Here is an 18,834-nt window from a genome sequence, read left to right as displayed (position 1 = left end):
ATATCTTATCAATAATTTCAGTTTACTCGAGTCTCAAGGCTATAATAATTAGTTGTTGTTGTTTTTTGGAACTATTCTAGGTATTAGTTGTTCAACATTAACCCACATTTAATCCCAATATCCTTCGATTATGATCTTTATGTTTGTTTCTCTGTTTTCCTTTGGAGAGTGGTTGTAGTTCTTTAATTAATTTTGCTCTAACTTCAGATTAAGCGTTTCCAAATCGAGAAAAATCGGATGTCATATTCTCCCTAAAGTATTAACAACTTTGAAAGTTCTATTTTCCTAAAAGCTTACCTCTAGTCTAATTTTTCTAATTAATGTTTTTTTTTTCATATAGATGATTTCAGGCATACTCTTTCTATGAAAATACGGGAAACACATGATGCAACTGTGCCAACTAAGTGCCCATTCAATCATCACCTCGCTAGTTTACGCATTTGAGCATATACGTTTTACTTACTTTTTTTTTAAATCAAGTTTACGCAGTTTGGAATACATTTTACGTGGTTTCAGATTAATTTTATGTTTTATCTAATCTAAGATATTAATTACAAGTAGTTTTTCGTTAAAAAAATAATATAAGTAGTTTAGAGAATTCATTTTCTGCCTATTCAATCCAAAATATAATTTAGAATTTGTTTTCTGTTTTACGTACTCCAAAATATTACTCCTTCTATTTTTCAGTAATTGCATTATTTCTGATAGTTGAATTCGTGATTAGTTATTATAAAACGTTTATAAACTGGTATGAATTCCAACAAATAAGCTTTGTTAATCGGTCTTCGTGTTACAGAAGACCTAAAAGAGAGTGTTAGGTAAGAGATGAAAAAGAACAGTGAGTGCAACGATAAGCCAAAGATAATGAAATGGTTAAAACAGCTAGATTAGATGTCTAACATGCAAGGCCATTAAAATTGCTTCAAGTTTCTTTCTCCTATTAGCATATTAGCTTCACTACTAGTACAAAACAACATTTTTTCCTGATTATATCAGAGTATAGCACAAGGAAGAACACTTGTTAAGGCTGTTGCTTCAAATGTCTAATGAGTGATGAATCCTCTCTGTAGTAAATCACTTCTATATATTGGGCTCACATAATGATGTATCTTACTTGGATAACCTTTTGCCTGAAACAATAATTCATGGGATGGCAGGATTTATATAAGCATTAATACATGTTGCTTTTGCAATTCATGAGATGTCGTTATAATGTTCAAATATTTAAGTAACTTTCGCTTTAAAAGTTGGAGTGGTTTGACCCACGAAAAAAGCATCTTTCTTTAGTAAAAGGCGAAAGAATAGTTTGCTTTGTGCTCACCACATGGCTGCGTTACCAAAAGCATCATTCATATGATAATTAGTTACTAACCTCACGAGTTATTATAATTATAAATATATAGCTTCCATCAAATTCAAGAGTGGGTCTCAGAGAGAGCACAAGTGAGATAATCTTGGTCAAACGATGGCGTTAAACGTGATCAAGATCTCCCGAGTCAGCCCTGCAACCAACTCGGTCGAACCGCTCATTATCCCACTCACTTTCTTTGATCTTATGTGGCTAAAACGTAACCCTACAGAGCGACTCACCTTTTACAGACTCACTGAGTCATCTCGCGACTGCTTCTACTCATTGATCCTCCCCAAGCTCGAGCGATCCCTTTCTCTAGCCCTCACACATTTCCTCCCGCTCTCCGGTCACCTCAGGTGGTACCCACAAGATCCTAAGCCGCACATCATCGTCTTACCGGGAGACACTATCTCTCTCACAGTGGCCGAGACCAGCGCTGATTTCTCTTTTATCTCCGGCAAAGGGCTTCGTCACGAGACTGAGTTAAGCCCTATGGTGCCCAAGTTACCAGTTTCCTCTGACTTTGCGTCAGTCTTTTCTGTGCAAATCACTCTTTTCCCAAACCAAGGCTTCTGCATCGGAACCACAGTCCACCATGCCGTCATGGACGGCCAAACGGGGGCTAAGTTCCACAAATCATGGGCTCACATCTGTAATCACGGAACTATACCGCAAGATTTTCATTTACCTATGCTCTTAGACCGTTCGGTCATCAATGTTCCAGCCGGACTCGAACTGAAGATGCTCGAACTTATGTCGTGTCTTGCAGAGGACAAAGACAGCGCAAGAACACTAAAACTGTCTCCCTTTAAAGACATCGACGACGATGTCGTCCGGATCACGCTAGGTTTGAGTCAAGAGAACATCGAGAAACTTAAGGAGCACGCCAAGAACGAGGCATCTGGCTCTGATCTTCACTTGTCGACGTTCGTTGTCACTTACGCCTATGTGTTGACCTGCATGGTGAAGACTCGTAGAGGGGACGCAGATAGACCTGTTCGGTTCAGGTACGTTGCTGATTTCAGAAACCGGTTAGACCCGGTAGTTCCTGAGACCTATTTCGGAAACTGTGTCTTATCCATCGTTTTAAAAGAATACAAAGCCAAAACTTTTTTGGGAGAAGATGGATTCGTTAATGGCGTGAAGATTCTTAGCGATTCGGTCAAAAGCTGCGGTTCAAGAGAGGTTGAATCAATATGGGAGCAGTACGAGGAAGGCCAAAAGAACATGAAATCGGGTACACAGGTGTTATCCATTACCGGGTCTAACCAGTTTGGGGTATACGGGTCAGATTTCGGGTGGGGAAGACCCGTTAATACCGAAGTTATGTCCATTTACAGGAACAATCAGTTCTCTATGTCGAAGAGGAGGGATGAGCCTTGTGGCGTCGAGATTGGTATCTCTTTGAAGAAATGTGAGATGGATGTTTTTCTTTCCTTATTTACAAATGGATTACACAATTAAGACCTTTAGCAATGGGAGATTAGTTTCATCAAATTGTGCATGAAAGATTTTTAGTAATAATGTGAGATTAGTTTCATCAAGTTGCATATAGAAGATCTTTAGCAATGGGAGATTCGTTGCAAACTCATCTTCTCTTTTACTCTCTACTTGCAAATTACAACTCAATCTCTACCATAAATCTAAAAACTATTTCTATTTTGAGCTAAGAAACTCAGAGATTTCGTTCTTATCATAACTTAGTTGATCAATGATTAGACAATGTTTTTGGGAGATAAACTAGCATTTTTATCTAATCTCTGTATGAATAATGAACTTTATCACATTCGAACTGTTTGGATATGAAAAGACCGAAATTCAGAATTCAGAATATCAACAAAAGCATTAGAACTGTCTATAAAGAGAAACATCGACTGCAATAGTTAAAAAATTCCTCCATACTAGGAACTAGAATTCGAAGGTCGATCAAATGATTTATATAATGTTACAAAGATGTTAATTATTTTTCCTAAAATTAAATATTATTGGGTTTGTATTAAAGAAAATGGGTATTTGACCAAACTTATAAAGAAAAAGTTGAGTTTCACAAAGATTGAAAAAGATATCCTTTTAGATACATTTCCCAATATTTTTTAACCCAAATCCGGGTACTTTCTAATAAATGTGTATACTTTCTTAATGTCATCGAGTAATTAACATTAACCAAAGGAAGCTTTAATTTTAGGAGCCTGAACACATATTAAGGACACATGTACGAGAGAATCTTGATTATTTACATGCCTCCAAATGTTAGTAATTAACGCTTAATTTGTTGAAAAAGACAAATCTTTTCATTAATTACTACAAAACCTATACCTTTGAACGCTTCAACACCTTCACAATCTCCCATCTCTCTCTCACAGCGTCCATTCGTTTCCTGAATCTGCCAGAGATCCATTTAGCCCTAAATCCCTCATAATCAACACACCCTTTCACGATTTCTTAAGCCACACGCAACAAATCGGTGAGATTTGGCTAATGCATGAGAAAACCACATAGGAGAGGAGCGATGGCGATGGAGAAGTCGAGCTCAAAGTACAGAACACAGTTCTGGTACGTGGCGATTGCCTCTTTCCTCCTCTGGCTTTTCTTGCTTTACCTTTTCAATTCCTCCGCAAAAACCGTTCATAGCCACGAGAGATTGTTCCGACAAGAAAACGTCATCGATCTTGTCCCGGAACACCACGAATCCGACCAGCCTGTTGTCTCCGGCGTCGATAACAAAACTCTTCCTGTTCCCGGCGATGATTCTTCTCCCGAGGATCGGATTTCTGAAGACGCAAAGGTTGTGAATGATCTCGTTGAGGAACTGGAGAAGGAAAAGGTCGAGAGCGAGAAGAAGAGAGGTGGTTCGGTTTTGAGTGGTCGGTCCACGAGGGCAAGGAGAGGACATCGGGAACCAAGAAAGTCGAGATCTTCGAGTAGAGCTGAGGAGGAGAAGAAAAGGGTTCGTTCTAATGCTGATGATGTTGAGAGAAATGTAGATAATAGTGATCAATCATTCGACAAAGAACCGAGCTTTCTCGAGGCAAAGAAAGAGCGAGTTGATGATGATAACAATGATTTGGAGAGCAAAGGAGGAAATGAATTGCCTAATGATTGGTCTAATAATGATCTTGAAGGTGATAACACCTCGGAAACAGTACCGGAACAAAAGATTCAGAGCAATTTGGCATTGAATAATAGTACTTCAGAGGCAAGAAACAGACTAATCTCGAAGAGAAACCAACCTAGGAGAGTCCGAAACGTTATAGTAAGGCCAAAAACGAGACGCAACGATCCATGTGCAGGAAAATACGTGTATATGCACGAAGTTCCAGCTTTGTTCAACGAAGAGCTTCTCAAGAATTGCTGGACATTGAGTAAGTGGACTGATATGTGCGAGTTAACATCGAATTTCGGTTTAGGCCCTCGCCTACCAAACATGGAGGGAGTTTCTGGTTGGTTTGCCACAAACCAATTCACATTGGAAGTGATATTTCACAACAGGATGAAACAGTACAAGTGCTTGACTAAAGACTCTTCTCTAGCTTCTGCGGTTTATGTTCCTTACTATCCCGGTTTAGACTTGATGCGGTTTTTGTGGGGACCGTTCCCTTTCATGAGGGATGCAGCTGCGCTTGATCTGATGAAGTGGCTGAGGGAGAGACCGGAGTGGAAGAGAATGGACGGTCGAGATCATTTCATGGTCGCTGGTCGCACCACTTGGGACTTTATGCGTACACCAGAGAATGAATCCGATTGGGGAAACAGGTAAACCACCAATCCTATATAAACTTAAAAGTACTGTTAATTAGAAAGAATAACATTGTGATAAAGTATGAGAACTGATTATGTTATTACAAGATATACATGAAATAATTAACGAAAAACTAGTTTTAGTAGATTAATTAATGATGTTTCGTTTACAAGTTACTATAGGGTATTTTTTGATGAATGAATGGTAAAATAACTTTATACATCACACTTCAAAACTTTAAAACATAAAAAAATTGCATGGTCATAGTATAATAAATTCAAGAAAGTATGTAGGTGTAGCGTAGTATAATAAACTAATGAATGTTTTAGTTTTTTTATTGGACAAGCTTTCTCATAGTTGTGTCTCTCTCTTGTGACCTAGCCAGGTTAATGATCTTACCAGAAATAAGAAATATGACGATGTTACTAATCGAATCAAGCCCATGGAACTACCACGGATTCGCAGTTCCTTACCCGACCTATTTCCACCCTTCAACAAACGCAGAGATCCTCCAATGGCAGAACCGAATGAGAAGAATCAAACGTCGTTACTTATTCTCCTTTGTAGGTGCACCACGTCCAAACCTAGGTGACAGCATCAGATCAGAGATCATGGACCAATGCAAAGCTTCCAGAAGAAAATGCAAGCTTCTTGAATGCGTCTCTGGCTCTCAAAAATGTTACAAACCCGACCAGATCATGAAGTTCTTCTTGAGCTCAACGTTCTGTCTCCAACCTCCTGGTGACTCCTACACGCGCCGCTCAACTTTTGACTCGATACTAGCAGGTTGCATACCGGTTTTCTTCCATCCCGGTTCAGCTTACGCGCAGTACATTTGGCATTTACCTAAAGATATCTCGAAATATTCTGTTTTTATACCGGGGAAGAATGTTAAAGAAGGTAAAGCGAGTATAGAGAAGATTTTGAGTAGGATTCCGAGAGGGAAAGTTGTTGCGATGAGAGAAGAAGTGATAAGATTGATTCCGAGGCTGATGTATTTTAATCCGTCTGGTAAGAGAGGAGATGTGGGAAGGTTTGAAGATGCGTTTGATGTGGCTGTGGAAGGAGTGTTGCAGAGAGTGGAAGGGTTAAGGAAGAAGATTGAGGAAGGGAATGAGGAGATTTTTGATTTTCCTGAGCAGTTTTCTTGGAAATATAATGTGTTTGGGAATGTTGAGAGGCATGAGTGGGATTCTTACTTTGATAGGCCATGATGGATTGATATTAGATTTTGTGTTTTGTTGTGTGTGTTTGTTTTTTTTTTTGTTTAAAATTATTTGGGAGAGAAGTGAATGTAGTTGTGATTGTGATAGTAGAAAGAAGTCACGAGGCCTTTTTTCTTTTTTCAATTGGTTGATTTTATTTACACAGTTGTAGATCATGTTAAAAAAAAAAATATATTCATTGTTGAGACAGCAATAGCATTGTTTATTCTTCTTTCGTCTACAATTTGTTAATTAACCTTAACAAACACCTAACAAGAACCCAAACGCACAAAAACAGATTACAAAGCCTGCAAACTGCAATCTAGCCCACGACATTTTCCAAAGAAGCTTATTGGTTTGGATTGTACATTCTTTAAATCTGTAATTGCTCTGCCCCTACTAACTATGAGTTAATTTTTATGTGTTGATATGTTATAGCATCAAAGCGTCTGTAGTCCAACGGTTAGGATAATTGCCTTCCAAGCAATAGACCCGGGTTCGACTCCCGGCAGACGCATTAGACTTTTAACTGAGATTTTATTTTCTCTTCTTCACGACACTTGATCCTGATTAAAAAATATCATATGTTTGATTTTGCTTCAGTTTATTGACAAGTTTTTGTACTAAAATTTGGAGAAAGGGTGTTAAAGATGCCATATTTTCAGAATAAACACAACCTTGCATAATAATATTAGTTTTATTACACAAAAAAATTTCCAAAATAAAAACATAGTATAACTGACAAAAGGAAAGGAAACCATATGTTCCATTGAAAATCTACCAATGCTAGTTCCCATCTTCAGAAAGCAAAAGCATCAATGGCAACGTAAAGAAGACTAACCGAAGAAACCATGAAAAGGCAACCTCTGCTAAAACTTCTTCCGAGCAAGGCTAAAGCAACTCAAGGACAAGACAGTGCGTCTCTATCAGAAGCTAGACAAGCTATACACCAGAATCCACGCAAGCTGAAACGTAATTCATCAAATGACCGAAATCAACTTTTAAGATTAAAGAAAATCTACCTTAAGATAGAAACATGAAGAATGAATATAGATATATGTATAGTGAGAGAGAGAGGATGAAAATTTACCAGGAATACACTTAGAGAAGCAAATAGACCGTCCTGGAGCAAAGCTGCATGACCACCAAAGTCTTCTTCATCGATCTTTAGAATCAATGCATAGTAACCATATACTATGCCAGAAGAGATCGCCAGAAATCTACCAAATTTATAGTGTAACTTGTAAAGATAAATCAACTTAAACCGGGCTTAAGTAACATACAAAGGCCTGCTATGTAGTTGTGTGATTGTAAAATGAAAACTCAAGTTCTATCAATGTCGCCGGAAACTCTTATAGATAAGCTTAAACTCAAAGTCTAGAATTTTAACTATTCAAATGCAAACAAAAACTAATATTGAACACTTGGGTTTTGATGGTAACCCATCACTCTATTTCTATGAATATCGCCGAAAACTCAAGCTCAAAGTCTAGACTTTTAACTATTCAAATGCAAACACTATTATTGAACACTTGGGTTTTGATGGTAACCCATCACTTTATTTCTATGAATGTCGCCGGAAACTCAAGCTCAAAGTCTAGACTTTTAACTATTCAAATGCAAACAAAAACTAATATTGAACACTTGGGTTTTGATGGTAACCCATCACTCTATTTCTATGAATATCGCCGAAAACTCAAGCTCAAAGTCTAGACTTTTAACTATTTAAATGCAAACACTATTATTGAACACTTGGGTTTTGATGGTAACCCATCACTCTATTTCTATGAATATCACCGAAAACTCAAGCTCAAAGTCTAAACTTTTAACTATTCAAATGCAAACAAAACTAATATTGAACACTTGGGTTTTGATGGTAACCCATCACTCTATTTCTATGAATGTCGCCGGAAACTCAAGCTCAAAGTCTAGACTTTTAACTATTCAAATGCAAACAAAACTGATAATGAACACTTGGGTTTTGATGGTAACTCTCTCTGTTATGAAAAACAAAATTTCGCCAAGATCTACAGTATTAGTACCGCTGAAAAATAAGATTTCTAATCGGCTTTCATAAAAGGTGGATTTTTTCTTGCAATGCAAACAGGTACACAATTTTAGGTGTTCAACTCGAGCAACTTTCATAGAAGTAAGATAAGGACAATAGCAACTGTTGTAGCTTACTATCGTTTGAAAAGTGATAGCTTTCAAAAGTTTCCTGATCAGCAATATAGAACAAAGCCAGGGAAATCAAACGATACTGATTCGATTCCATGGATCAAGCCAACAAACTTCTGAAAACCATAGCTCGAGATTAGACAGGAGGATACAATTCTTTCTAGTCATACACTGTAAATTGTAACAAGATGAATGAAGAACTTACAGAAGTAGCCAAATGCCTCCAACCAAAGGTATCGAACCCCACAACAATCCGCAGAGTAACCCAACCACTTGCCTGATCCAATGCAACACATCTCCCAATTGATCCTGTCCCAACAACAACCACACGCTCAAAAACCATTTCAGAAGCATCAAAAGAAACTATTGCTTTTACTATTCAGGAATCACTCTCTAAATTAGCAATCAATCAGAATTTAAAGCTAATCCCCAATACAGAAACATATTTACTCTTTGTCCAATAACAAGTTTTTATAGTCTTAGCTATAAAGTTAAGCTACAAAATCAGTGTAAGCGACACAGGATAAAAAGAAATCAACTTTAGACATAGCAACTACAGAACACTAAGAGAGACTATTTACCTTGTCCCAGGAAGCTTCTGAATCGAACAATTTGGCGAATTTGAAAGAACTCAAGTGACTGTTTTGGTGGTGAATCTGTTCATGGTGGTCTTGATGATTCAACTTTGCAGATTTACTTTCTTTCATATTTGCGATGAGATCTCCAAAAACAAGATAGATCCGAATGCAAAACCCAGTTCACAAGAACGGATTCAGTGTCAAACCCTGCTCCGATTCGAGTGATGAGAGTACTATCGAATTTAGGGTTCTTACTTCTTACCGATTTTCTGAGAAGTTTTGTTTGGTTTTTGCTTATGAACTACTGAATTTTTCTGATTCAGATCTACGACGACCGGTAAAAAAAGTATAGATTTTTTTGTTCTAGTTTCTTTTTTTTTTCCTTTTCTATTAATGTATCTAAGTTCTGTGCCACGCACGTGACAATAATGGAGCTGGAAAAACAAATACGAAAAATGAATTCCTTTTTTGTTTCCACCTCTCTATCTGTTTCGACCAAGTTTTAAAAATTTGAAATGTGAATTTTAATTTTTTTTTGTCAACAATGTACTAAACTTTTGAACAAAATATATATGGTGAAAATTTCGTAAAACTTGTAATGCATTTTATTGTGTGTGATTTTTATATTTTATGATGAACCCATACAATTGACTTTTTAGTTCTGTTTTCTTATGCCCAATTACTTACTGTTCAGATAAAATCACATGCAAAATTCAAGTTATTTTAAAATTTCAATTACAAAAAATGAATCCCCAAATCCCAAATTCATCTGCCGATTTTGCAAAAAAAAAAAAAAAATCATAGTCTTGGTGTAAATGTGAATCATGATCAATGTGTGAAGAAGACAACTCAAAGAACAAGAACTCTATAATCAAAATACTGTAAGTTCAGACCAATCTGAAAAAAACAACATAAACAAAACAAACATTATTAGTTCAAAAACATTAAAGAAATACAACAGAACAATTCCTCTGTTATCAGAACAATTCCTCTGTTATTTAAGATAAAGATGCGATTCTTGTCACAGCCTAGCGTGCATCAGGGGTCACTTGGGTTCCAAAATCAATAGTCAATTCTAAGGAGTCTTTTGAATCATCATCTTGAATCTGTCCTCTTATCCTCGAATTCTCAGAGTTCAAACACTCTTTAAGCACTTTAACAACTTTCGACATGGTTGGTCTATCAGATGAAGAGTGACTCACACATGACATTGCTAGTTCAAGAATCCTCCAGATTGTGTTAGAGTCATAATCTCCTCCAAGGTTTGGGTCAACGATTTTCTCAATATCTCCTCTGCTTATAAGAATCTTTACCCATTCTGCTATATGAGCTTTTTCTCGTGTTAGCTCAATCACTGATCGGTTTGTGATGATTTCTATTAATACAATACCGAAGCTATAGACATCACTCTTCTCGTTTAACCAATTTGTTAGGTAATATCTGCAAAATAAAAAAAAAGTAGGAATAATTACTAGAATGACCTTACAAATAAGTCTGTTTGCAAAAATAACCTAGGTCCCTTACATTTTTGCTAGATTAACCTTACCAGCGTGGAAAAGACGGTGTAACCCTTCACACATGAAAATCTTTTTTTTTTTTAATAATTTCGTAATTTAATTAATTTTTTTAAAAAATAATAAAATAATTTTTTTTTAATATCTTTGAGATTTCGTTTTCAACCTAATTTCTATTTCATTTCCGAGAAAAAAAAACCTAGAGGTGGAGGAGAAACCGACGATGATGGTGATTTTCCAGATTTTGCGAGTTTCCGGCGTCTGCATCGTTTCTGGTCACCTTCTGAGCTTCTTATCGGCCTGTTCTGCATCTCCGATAAGTTTTTGTCCATTTGTCGTTTCATTTTTCTTCATCATTTCGTTTCATTCACTTTTTCATTTTCGCGTTCTTCACCGTTGTCGGCTTGTCGGCTACAGCAAGCACCGGAGAAGACGAAAGACAAAAAAGCTGATTTCAGACCTCTCGTCTTCTCTCGGCGACGAACACGTTAGTTTTCCGTGTATGATAGATTTATGCATCATATATAATTTATTGTTCCATGTATGGTAGACTTGTTTAATCATGTATGATAGAGTTATTATACTGGATTTTTTTTGTGTTTCCGGCAAATCTGTGATTCTGGCGATTTCGTGTTTGAGTCCTTGAAGTCGTTTCATCTTCTTCAGAGAATCAATGTGAGGACCCGGCGAGCATATTAGGGAACTTCCGGTGTTTTTTGGGCGAAAGACACCAGTCACCTATGGCGGCAGGGGCTGAAAAGGAACTTTCGGCGTCGATTGTGCGAAAGATAGAGTTACAGTTGCAACGGCGGCTGAAAGTGAGCTTTCGAAAGTAAAGCTAACCCTAATTTGTGTGTGTTGCAGGAATCAGACATCCGTGTATAGTAGACTTGTTAGACTGTGTATTGTAAAGTTATTGTTTGGTGTATGTATGATAGAGTTGTTGAATCAGGTATGATAGAGTTATTGTTCTCTATATGTATGATAGAGTTGTTGAATCATATACGATAAAGTTATTGTTCTTTGTATGTTATAGTTGATTTATGTATGATAGACTTATTTAATCATATATGGTATTGTATAGTTATTGAATCATGTATGATTTACTTGCTTAATCATCACTTTATACAATTGAAGTTTTGACATATTTTTCGATATCTTTGGACTCCGCTTTGTCTATAATCTAGACGCATAAATGGACGGACCATTTTGTTTTCAAATTATCGCAAAAACCACCAAGTTGTCGAGTACTTGCTAAAAACCCAGAAGTGTATCTCGCGGTAGCTTTTGCAAGTATGTCTTCAACAACATATAACTCAATCGAACCTCATAATAGCATTGATCCAAGTCAAAATTTTCATAAACCATACCTACGAAATCACTATAGTCGATTTCCCAATCAATAACTAAAACTTTTTCCTCCAAGGTACAAATAGTACTCCAAAAGAGGTAAAGAGAAGAAATCATAAGAGCTACTAGATGCAGTGGTTGGAACAGAAAAATTCGATAATAACTACTTGATAATAACGTCATTTCATATCATTAAGTCTACCGTTCAGTGAAGTAAATATGTCTATCAACTTTCAATATGTCTACCAATTTCAAATAGGTCTACCAATTTTCAAATAAGTCTACCAACATCGAAGCTCCCAAATGAGTTATATGTCTACTATATTATCAAATAAATATACTTTTTTAAAAATAAGTCTACCACCGCCAAATATATCTATTACATACTCTTATATGTCTATCACATATCTATACTCTCTAACGGAACTTTTAAGTCTACCACACAGAAAACAAGTCTATTATTTCAAAACAAATCTATTATCGACATTTACATCTACCATGCGTACAACAAAACTATCACGAATAATTTTTTTATATTGTAGTAGATTTATATTTATTAGAAATAAGTCTATTTTCGTGTCTAACAAATCTACTGTGAAAGATAATAAGTCTACCGATTTTGGTCAACCACATCTCACAAAGTCAACTCAACAACATTATGTCTACCATCTTGAAAATAAATCTACTTTAAGAACCAACAAGTCTACCAACACATTCAAATATCTATCAACAATTTTAAATCTACCTTTCGATAAAAATAAATCTATCATTATAAGTCTATCAACATCTAAACAAATCTATTTTTTGAATATTAAGTCTACCAAAAATTATTATGTCTACCGATATATTTTTAAATCTATCAAAACTTATATATCTACCATTAAGCTTGGTAGACTTATTTCTGGGTGCCCGATTTTAACAGCTGACGTGGAAATAATTTAATAATGGCATTTTTGTAAATACGTTTTTTCTCATCAAAGCTTCCCAAGGGTAAAATCGGGTTTTTTTAAAATGGAAGGTTATTCTACTAATTTCGAGAATGTAAGGTTGTTCTACTAATTACAGCTATTTTTAAGGTCACAATAGCAATCCTCCCAAAAAAGTATATAGAACTTAAATAATGAAGTAAAAAGAAAAAGAGAGTTAAATTAGTTACATTAATTTTCTATGTATTCGAAAACTTACTCAGGATCAAGATAACCAGGTGTTCCTGCAACTACTGTTGCTACTTGAGTCTCAGCTCCTACGGAAAATGATCTCGAAAGTCCAAAATCCGCAAGTTTGGCCTCAAAACGATCGTCTAATAGTATATTCGTGCTTTTGACATCTCTATGAACCATTGGTGGCTCGCACCCAACATGAAAGTACTCTAAACCTATGGACACAAAGTCATATCCATGTTGAGTGATTTGAAAATATATATGAAGTTTAAAGTACTTCACAATGTCTTTGCAATGATATAAAAAAGTTGACTGAAATTTAAACCTTGTGCCGCCTCGACGGCAATTTTAAGTCTACTAGCCCATTTCAAAGTAGGTCCAGGTGATTCTCCTGCAAATGAAAATGCTAAATCCTTACAGGTTAAAGACATAAAACTTAAAAATTTAGAGAAGAGTAACGACATGTCTTGTATCAATGTTTAATTACCGGATAAATGTTGTTTAAGGTCTCCATTAGCCATGTACTCATAGATAAGTGCTAAATGACCTCCTTCATCACAGTAGCCAACAAGGCTTACCAAGTTTATGTGATGAACTCTTAGAAGAAGCTCCACCTTTTGGATCCATTTTCATATCAATGAAAACTATCAAAAGGACATAAAACAATTTTTTTTTTTCGATCGAACAAGTGCTAAAACGTTAACATACCTCTGCCTTAAACTCCTTATAGCCTTGAACTGATGACTCAGAGAGAACTTTAACAGCTACTGGTTCGGTATCACTCAAAGAACCGTGGTAGACAACTCCGAATCCTCCTTCTCCAAGAACTCTTTTGAAGTTATCAGTTAGCTCCACGACTTCTGAATATGTGAACTTTTTCTTTTTGGCAAAGATTGATGACTTTCTTGATAACTCACGTGTAGCTGTACAGGCAAAGATCATAAGTAATGCCATTACACTATATTCTATGAAACTTATAGTCTACTAAGCCTCTACGTGCTTCTTGATCGATGAATCTATCAATATATGTACCTTCTGATAAGGGCTTTTTCTTTTTCAAAACAAGAAAGAGAACCAACAAGGCGATGAGAGCTACGAGTGAAGCAACTGATGCAACAACTGGTACTAGGACTTTCTTGTTGCTATTGTTGCATGAGCCGGAGAGACAAAGATTTGGGTTTCCTTGAACACTAGAGAACAAGAATTTCACTGAATACAAATAATCACATGTGGAACAAGAAACTGTTAAGGAGAAACTTACACCAATTTTAGCCCTTTCTTTTCTCTATCCCGAAGGGCTTGAGGTGTTGGACCGGTTAAGTTATTCCACCCTAAGTTTCTGTCAAAACAGAGAAGAACATTACGTACATTTCATAACTCTGGTGAAAAGAATATGATCACTTAATGTTGCCAAGAAATTTACTCACATGATCAACAATGATTCCATGTTGGCTAGAAATTCAGGCACTCCTCCACTCAGGTTGTTATTCGACAAATCGCTGAACATTTGAGTAAATACAGTGAAAAACAGTCAAGAACACAATCAAAGTTCATCTAACAAAATATATGCAGTTTTATTATTATCTTACAGTTCTTGTAGATGGGTTAGATTTTGTATGCTAGATGCTATGTTCCCTTTTAGTCCACTTGATGACAAGTCTCTGATTATGAAAACAGAACACACATTTATAAATATTTAAACATTGAAAAAAATGATTGTATCTATGATTAAACAATCTTACAATGAAATAATTCTTGGTGGAATAGAAGCATTTGTGTAGCTGCAGTTTATACCCTCCCATTTGAACAGTTGAGGAACGCATGGATCTCCTTGCCAGTCGATTCTACTTATTTCATAAGTATCTCGAACATTTTGGACCACAATGACTGAAAATAAAACCAAAATTAGGATACAGAAATGTTTTAGGTATTATGCTGTCGACAAAAAAAATACAGATTGTATAAATACTGAAGTAAATCAATACTAACCATCCTCTGGATTAGTTTCTGCATCAGGGAAGTCAATAATTATGTATCCTTCCATAGCATTGATCATTGGTGGGAGAGTTGAGCTCGGAGTCATAGCCAGCTCCACTGTACATTCAAGAAACCTACATTTCATAGGCGATTTGTTGTATAGAGTCTCTAGCTGTAACTTTGGAGGGCGATAAGCTGAAATTGTAATGTTTCCGTCGTTTCCTTTCCATGTAACGTCGAATTCTCTTGTATCGTTTCCTCGAAGTGTTTGTATCTCAGCAAAATGTAGGTATATGAGAGCTTGATCCTCGCGGTTTTCCACAATCCAGTCGTAAGTTAACTTCTCGGTCACGTTTTTGTTAATGACTGCCTTTGAAATGACTTCTTGTGGTAACTCATAAGGAGTAGAAGAGTTTACATTAAGACTTGTGTTTACAAAATTTAAATTAAAAGAAAGACTTATTGGCTGCCATTCACGATCATATACATCTGCTGGGTACCTGAACATTAAATCAACAATTAAAACCGTTTATCACCATTTGTGATATGTTGCTTGTAAAGTAAGTAAAGTTAAATTACCGAATAGAAGGACCGAGAAAATCAGAAGCATAGTAGCGTTTTAAGAGCTTCAAGGAACCATTTTGAGTGGTGTAAGTGTCATCTTGTTAAGTTTTCTGTACTTCCAACTTAAAATTAATTGGCGATAAGTGGAGAGGCCCAAGTCCCTTATATATTAGTGTTAGTCCCTTTAATTTTTTAATGTGGGATTCTAACATGCCCCCTCGAGATGATGGCTCTTATCAGCCCATCTCGAACCGAATCCCACTTTAGGACCGATAATAAATCCTTTTTGGGCCATTCTTATTGGGTCAACAAACGAGGCTCTGATACCATGTTAAGTTTCCTGGACTTCCAACTTAAAACCAATTGGCGATAAGTGGAGAGGTCCAAGTCCCTTATATATTAGTGTTAGTCCTTTAATTTTTCGATGTGGGATTCTAACATATTGGGCCTTGTATCTCTTAATACATCTCTCAAAGGTCTTAGTTCCAAGGCTGAGATGATTGGTGTAGTCTTTCCAGTTTTCACAAGAAAAATCTGCAAAGAGTTTGACTTTGGAATGTGGATGATCTCCTCTGTTTTTGAACCTATGGAGCTTTTTAAATCAACTGTTGTCCATATGTTAGGACCTAGATAAAGATCGAATTTCAGAGCATTGTTAAGCCCGTCGTAATTCCCATAGAGGAAGAGAGCTTCGATAAGATACTTTGTGGATTGAGTGACCCTCAAGTTATAGCAGTTTCGTATTCCGTTTGGAAAATATCTTAGAGCATGTCTAGCAGGGGTTCATCAAGAGTTCATGACACAAGTTTTAAGACGAAATTCAATAAAATAATAATTTTAAAGGTAGAGGTTCATGGCCAAAGTTCTTCCCGATGAACTTGAAGAACCCAAGTTTATCCAGGTTCATCACACGTGGAGCATCCTGATTGGTCCAAAAATAATTTTCGAATTTAAAAAAATAAAAAAACAAAATCCAAAAAAAAAGTATTATTATCTTGGGATGAACCCCTTTCTCAGAAGTTCACTGATGGACATGGTCTTAGGACTGTGAATGACTTGTAGGCTTCTTCCCAAACCTTTTGGACTCTGCCACTTTGACCAGCTAGAGTGAAGTTGGCGTCGGATGTATATGTTAATCCGGTTAATGGTTCGGTATAAGGGGATACTGCGTGGTGTAATCCGCAATCCAAGCTGATGAATTCTGTTAAGAGATGGCATAAAGTTCGATGTCGAATGCAAAGAAACAAAGAAAATGTAAATTTCAAGACTTCTTATCAACAAGTTGTTTAAGAGACTAGTATACCTTTTGGATCAGACTCGGCTTGAATTAGATGTGTAGTAGTGCCAAAAGCCACAATGATCAGAGCTAGAAAAAGACCTTGATGAATCTCCATTTCTGAGGAGTTTTAAGACAAGAACAAAACAGATTTCGCCTCTGTTTGATTCCTCGTTCATTTTTAAGTCAAGATTAAGGTTGATCATTGACTTTTGACTTTTGTATTATATAGGGTTGTTGACAGAACAGAAACAACCAGGATAATTAGTCACCAATAACGATGACCATGACGTGCTTACAACCTTTATTCCTCTATGGGTTATTTAATTAACTGCAATCTTATGATTAAAATGGGGACATAACTGGACAATATGTAATGTATTTGTAGCCATAAAGAAGACCTTGTTGAACATCTTTATATACAGTAAGTATTTGTAACCTTAAGTTCAAAACCAAAATCTTGTTTGGTAGCACATAATCATGACCTTTTTTTACACAATGAAATTACTAAGATCTCTCATTTCATTGGCTTCTTGTTGAACTATTTTGTTCTGGCAGAAATTTATTCCCTAAGACGTCGTTGAGAGCTACGAGCTGGGAGGTTACATTTGTGATTGTTTATGGACTTTTGTGTGGCTTTGATGAAACATTATAAGCCGTACATATATTAATCTAGGTTTTTTTTCATGAATCTTACATCAAATTTATTGCGAAATTGTGTTATAAACCATAGAACAGGGAATGGCCTAGGTTGTCGTAGAGCCTACTCTCTCAGATAGAGCATTAGATAAGGAAAACTCTGTCTAAGAACAGAGTTTTAGGCAGAAAAGTAAATGTTGTATCTAGAAACCTTGAGTATAGTAGAAAAAAAAATTTTGATCAAAATTTAAACCTTTTACATAGTCTCGATCTGAAAACAGATTTGCGAAATTTTTGATAAAAGGAAAATCAGCAAGGTAGTATCAATGTGACTGCTGTTACTGTGCATCACGGGTCACTTCAGGAGAAGTGGTGATGCTTAGTTCTAGAGAACTATTTTTTTAGTCCAGCTCGGATCGTCCTTGGGTTTTCATACATGAGACACTCCCTTACCTTGTTTTAAGTCCCTGGCTGCACACTCTCTAAGATTTTTTTTCCTGTAAGCTATGTTTATTAGGGAATATATACGGATCTTAAGCAATATATAAAATAACAGTGATAATCCACTTATTGTCAATTGGTTTTGATCAATTAAAAATCCATGTAACTTAACATGGTATCAGAGAACCAAATTCATTATCAATCGGACCTAAAGTTGGTCCCATCAGTCCAAACCCGAACATTGATGGCCAAAGAGCCATCATTTCAAGAGCGCATATTAGAGAATATATCACACATCAAAAGTTAGGAGAGTTTTTAAATAATATAAAAGAAACATAAATCAATTCATTCATTGCTAATTGATTTTAAGTTGGAAGTCTATGACAGTATTTAGGTTTGTTATTGCATATATCTCTTTCTTGTTTATTTTGATTCTCGTATTGCATCTAGAATCTCTAAGTGTGAGAAAACCGATTAGCGTAGCTTAGAATGTTTCTTGCATACTACTTATATAGTGGATATTTCTTCTTGTGGATTCGACCCGAATACTACTTCGTTTGCATAATCTTGCACTTGGGTAATAACTAGGGTTTTACAACTTATCAAGCATCAATTTTTTGGCACCTGTCCTGTCCGTTTCCCAGATGCATTAAGTAATCCAAAACTCAATCCAGAACCAGAGTAAAATCCAAATCAAACCCAAAATCCACACTGATAACTTTAATACATATACGATCACAAACATAAGCAAACCATGAAGTCACACATAACAATAAATGACGAACGAGGCAACGAGAATATACTCCTTGCAAAAATAAAAATAAATAAATAAACGGAATTCGTAAGTTATCATGGGGTTGTT

The 18,834-nt window shown here is 36.1% G+C and overlaps 3 protein-coding genes, 1 non-coding gene and 1 pseudogene across 4 annotated transcripts; 3 read left to right on the top strand and 2 right to left on the bottom strand.

Moving 5' to 3' along the window:
* Nucleotides 1-1,443: 1,443 nt before the first annotated feature.
* On the top strand, nt 1,444-2,889 carry LOC18027835 (BAHD acyltransferase At3g29680). The gene has a single exon (XM_006409882.2). The coding sequence runs from the start codon at nt 1,466-1,468 to the stop codon at nt 2,813-2,815; it is 1,350 nt and encodes a 449-aa protein (XP_006409945.1). The 5' UTR covers nt 1,444-1,465; the 3' UTR covers nt 2,816-2,889.
* A 944-nt stretch (nt 2,890-3,833) lies between these two features.
* Nucleotides 3,834-6,375, top strand: LOC18027834 (probable xyloglucan galactosyltransferase GT11). The gene is made up of 2 exons (XM_006409881.2): nt 3,834-5,104; nt 5,476-6,375. Exons 1-2 carry the CDS (start codon nt 3,834-3,836, stop codon nt 6,302-6,304), a joined length of 2,100 nt encoding a protein of 699 aa, XP_006409944.2. The 3' UTR covers nt 6,305-6,375.
* A 365-nt stretch (nt 6,376-6,740) lies between these two features.
* On the top strand, nt 6,741-6,812 carry TRNAG-UCC. The gene has a single exon. It is a non-coding gene; the product is annotated as a tRNA-Gly (tRNA).
* Nucleotides 6,813-6,953: 141 nt separating this feature from the next.
* Nucleotides 6,954-9,416, bottom strand: LOC18027833 (uncharacterized protein C20orf24 homolog). Its single transcript, XM_006409880.2, has 4 exons — nt 9,055-9,416; nt 8,679-8,782; nt 7,386-7,515; nt 6,954-7,260 (listed from the first exon to the last, which is right to left on the bottom strand). Exons 1-4 carry the CDS (start codon nt 9,178-9,180, stop codon nt 7,222-7,224), a joined length of 399 nt encoding a protein of 132 aa, XP_006409943.1. The 5' UTR covers nt 9,181-9,416; the 3' UTR covers nt 6,954-7,221.
* A 663-nt stretch (nt 9,417-10,079) lies between these two features.
* Nucleotides 10,080-17,010, bottom strand: LOC18027832 (annotated as a pseudogene).
* Nucleotides 17,011-18,834: the final 1,824 nt, after the last annotated feature.

The sequence above is a fragment of the Eutrema salsugineum genome, unplaced genomic scaffold, assembly GCF_000478725.1.
Source record: "Eutrema salsugineum unplaced genomic scaffold, Eutsalg1_0 scaffold_10, whole genome shotgun sequence".
NCBI lineage: Eukaryota > Viridiplantae > Streptophyta > Magnoliopsida > Brassicales > Brassicaceae > Eutrema > Eutrema salsugineum.
This window is presented reverse-complemented; position numbering and strand designations above follow the sequence as displayed.

Coding starts and splice junctions, on each gene's coding strand:
- LOC18027835 (XM_006409882.2), top strand. CDS start 1,466: ATGGCGTTAAACGTGATCAAGATCTCCCGAGTCAGCCCTGCAACCAAC.
- LOC18027834 (XM_006409881.2), top strand. CDS start 3,834: ATGAGAAAACCACATAGGAGAGGAGCGATGGCGATGGAGAAGTCGAGC. Junction 5,105..5,475: donor GAATCCGATTGGGGAAACAG/GTAAACCACCAA, acceptor TGACCTAGCCAG/GTTAATGATCTTACCAGAAA.
- LOC18027833 (XM_006409880.2), bottom strand. CDS start 9,180: ATGAAAGAAAGTAAATCTGCAAAGTTGAATCATCAAGACCACCATGAA. Junction 8,783..9,054: donor CAGAAGCTTCCTGGGACAAG/GTAAATAGTCTC, acceptor TTGTTGGGACAG/GATCAATTGGGAGATGTGTT. Junction 7,261..7,385: donor CTTCTCTAAGTGTATTCCTG/GTAAATTTTCAT, acceptor ATTACGTTTCAG/CTTGCGTGGATTCTGGTGTA.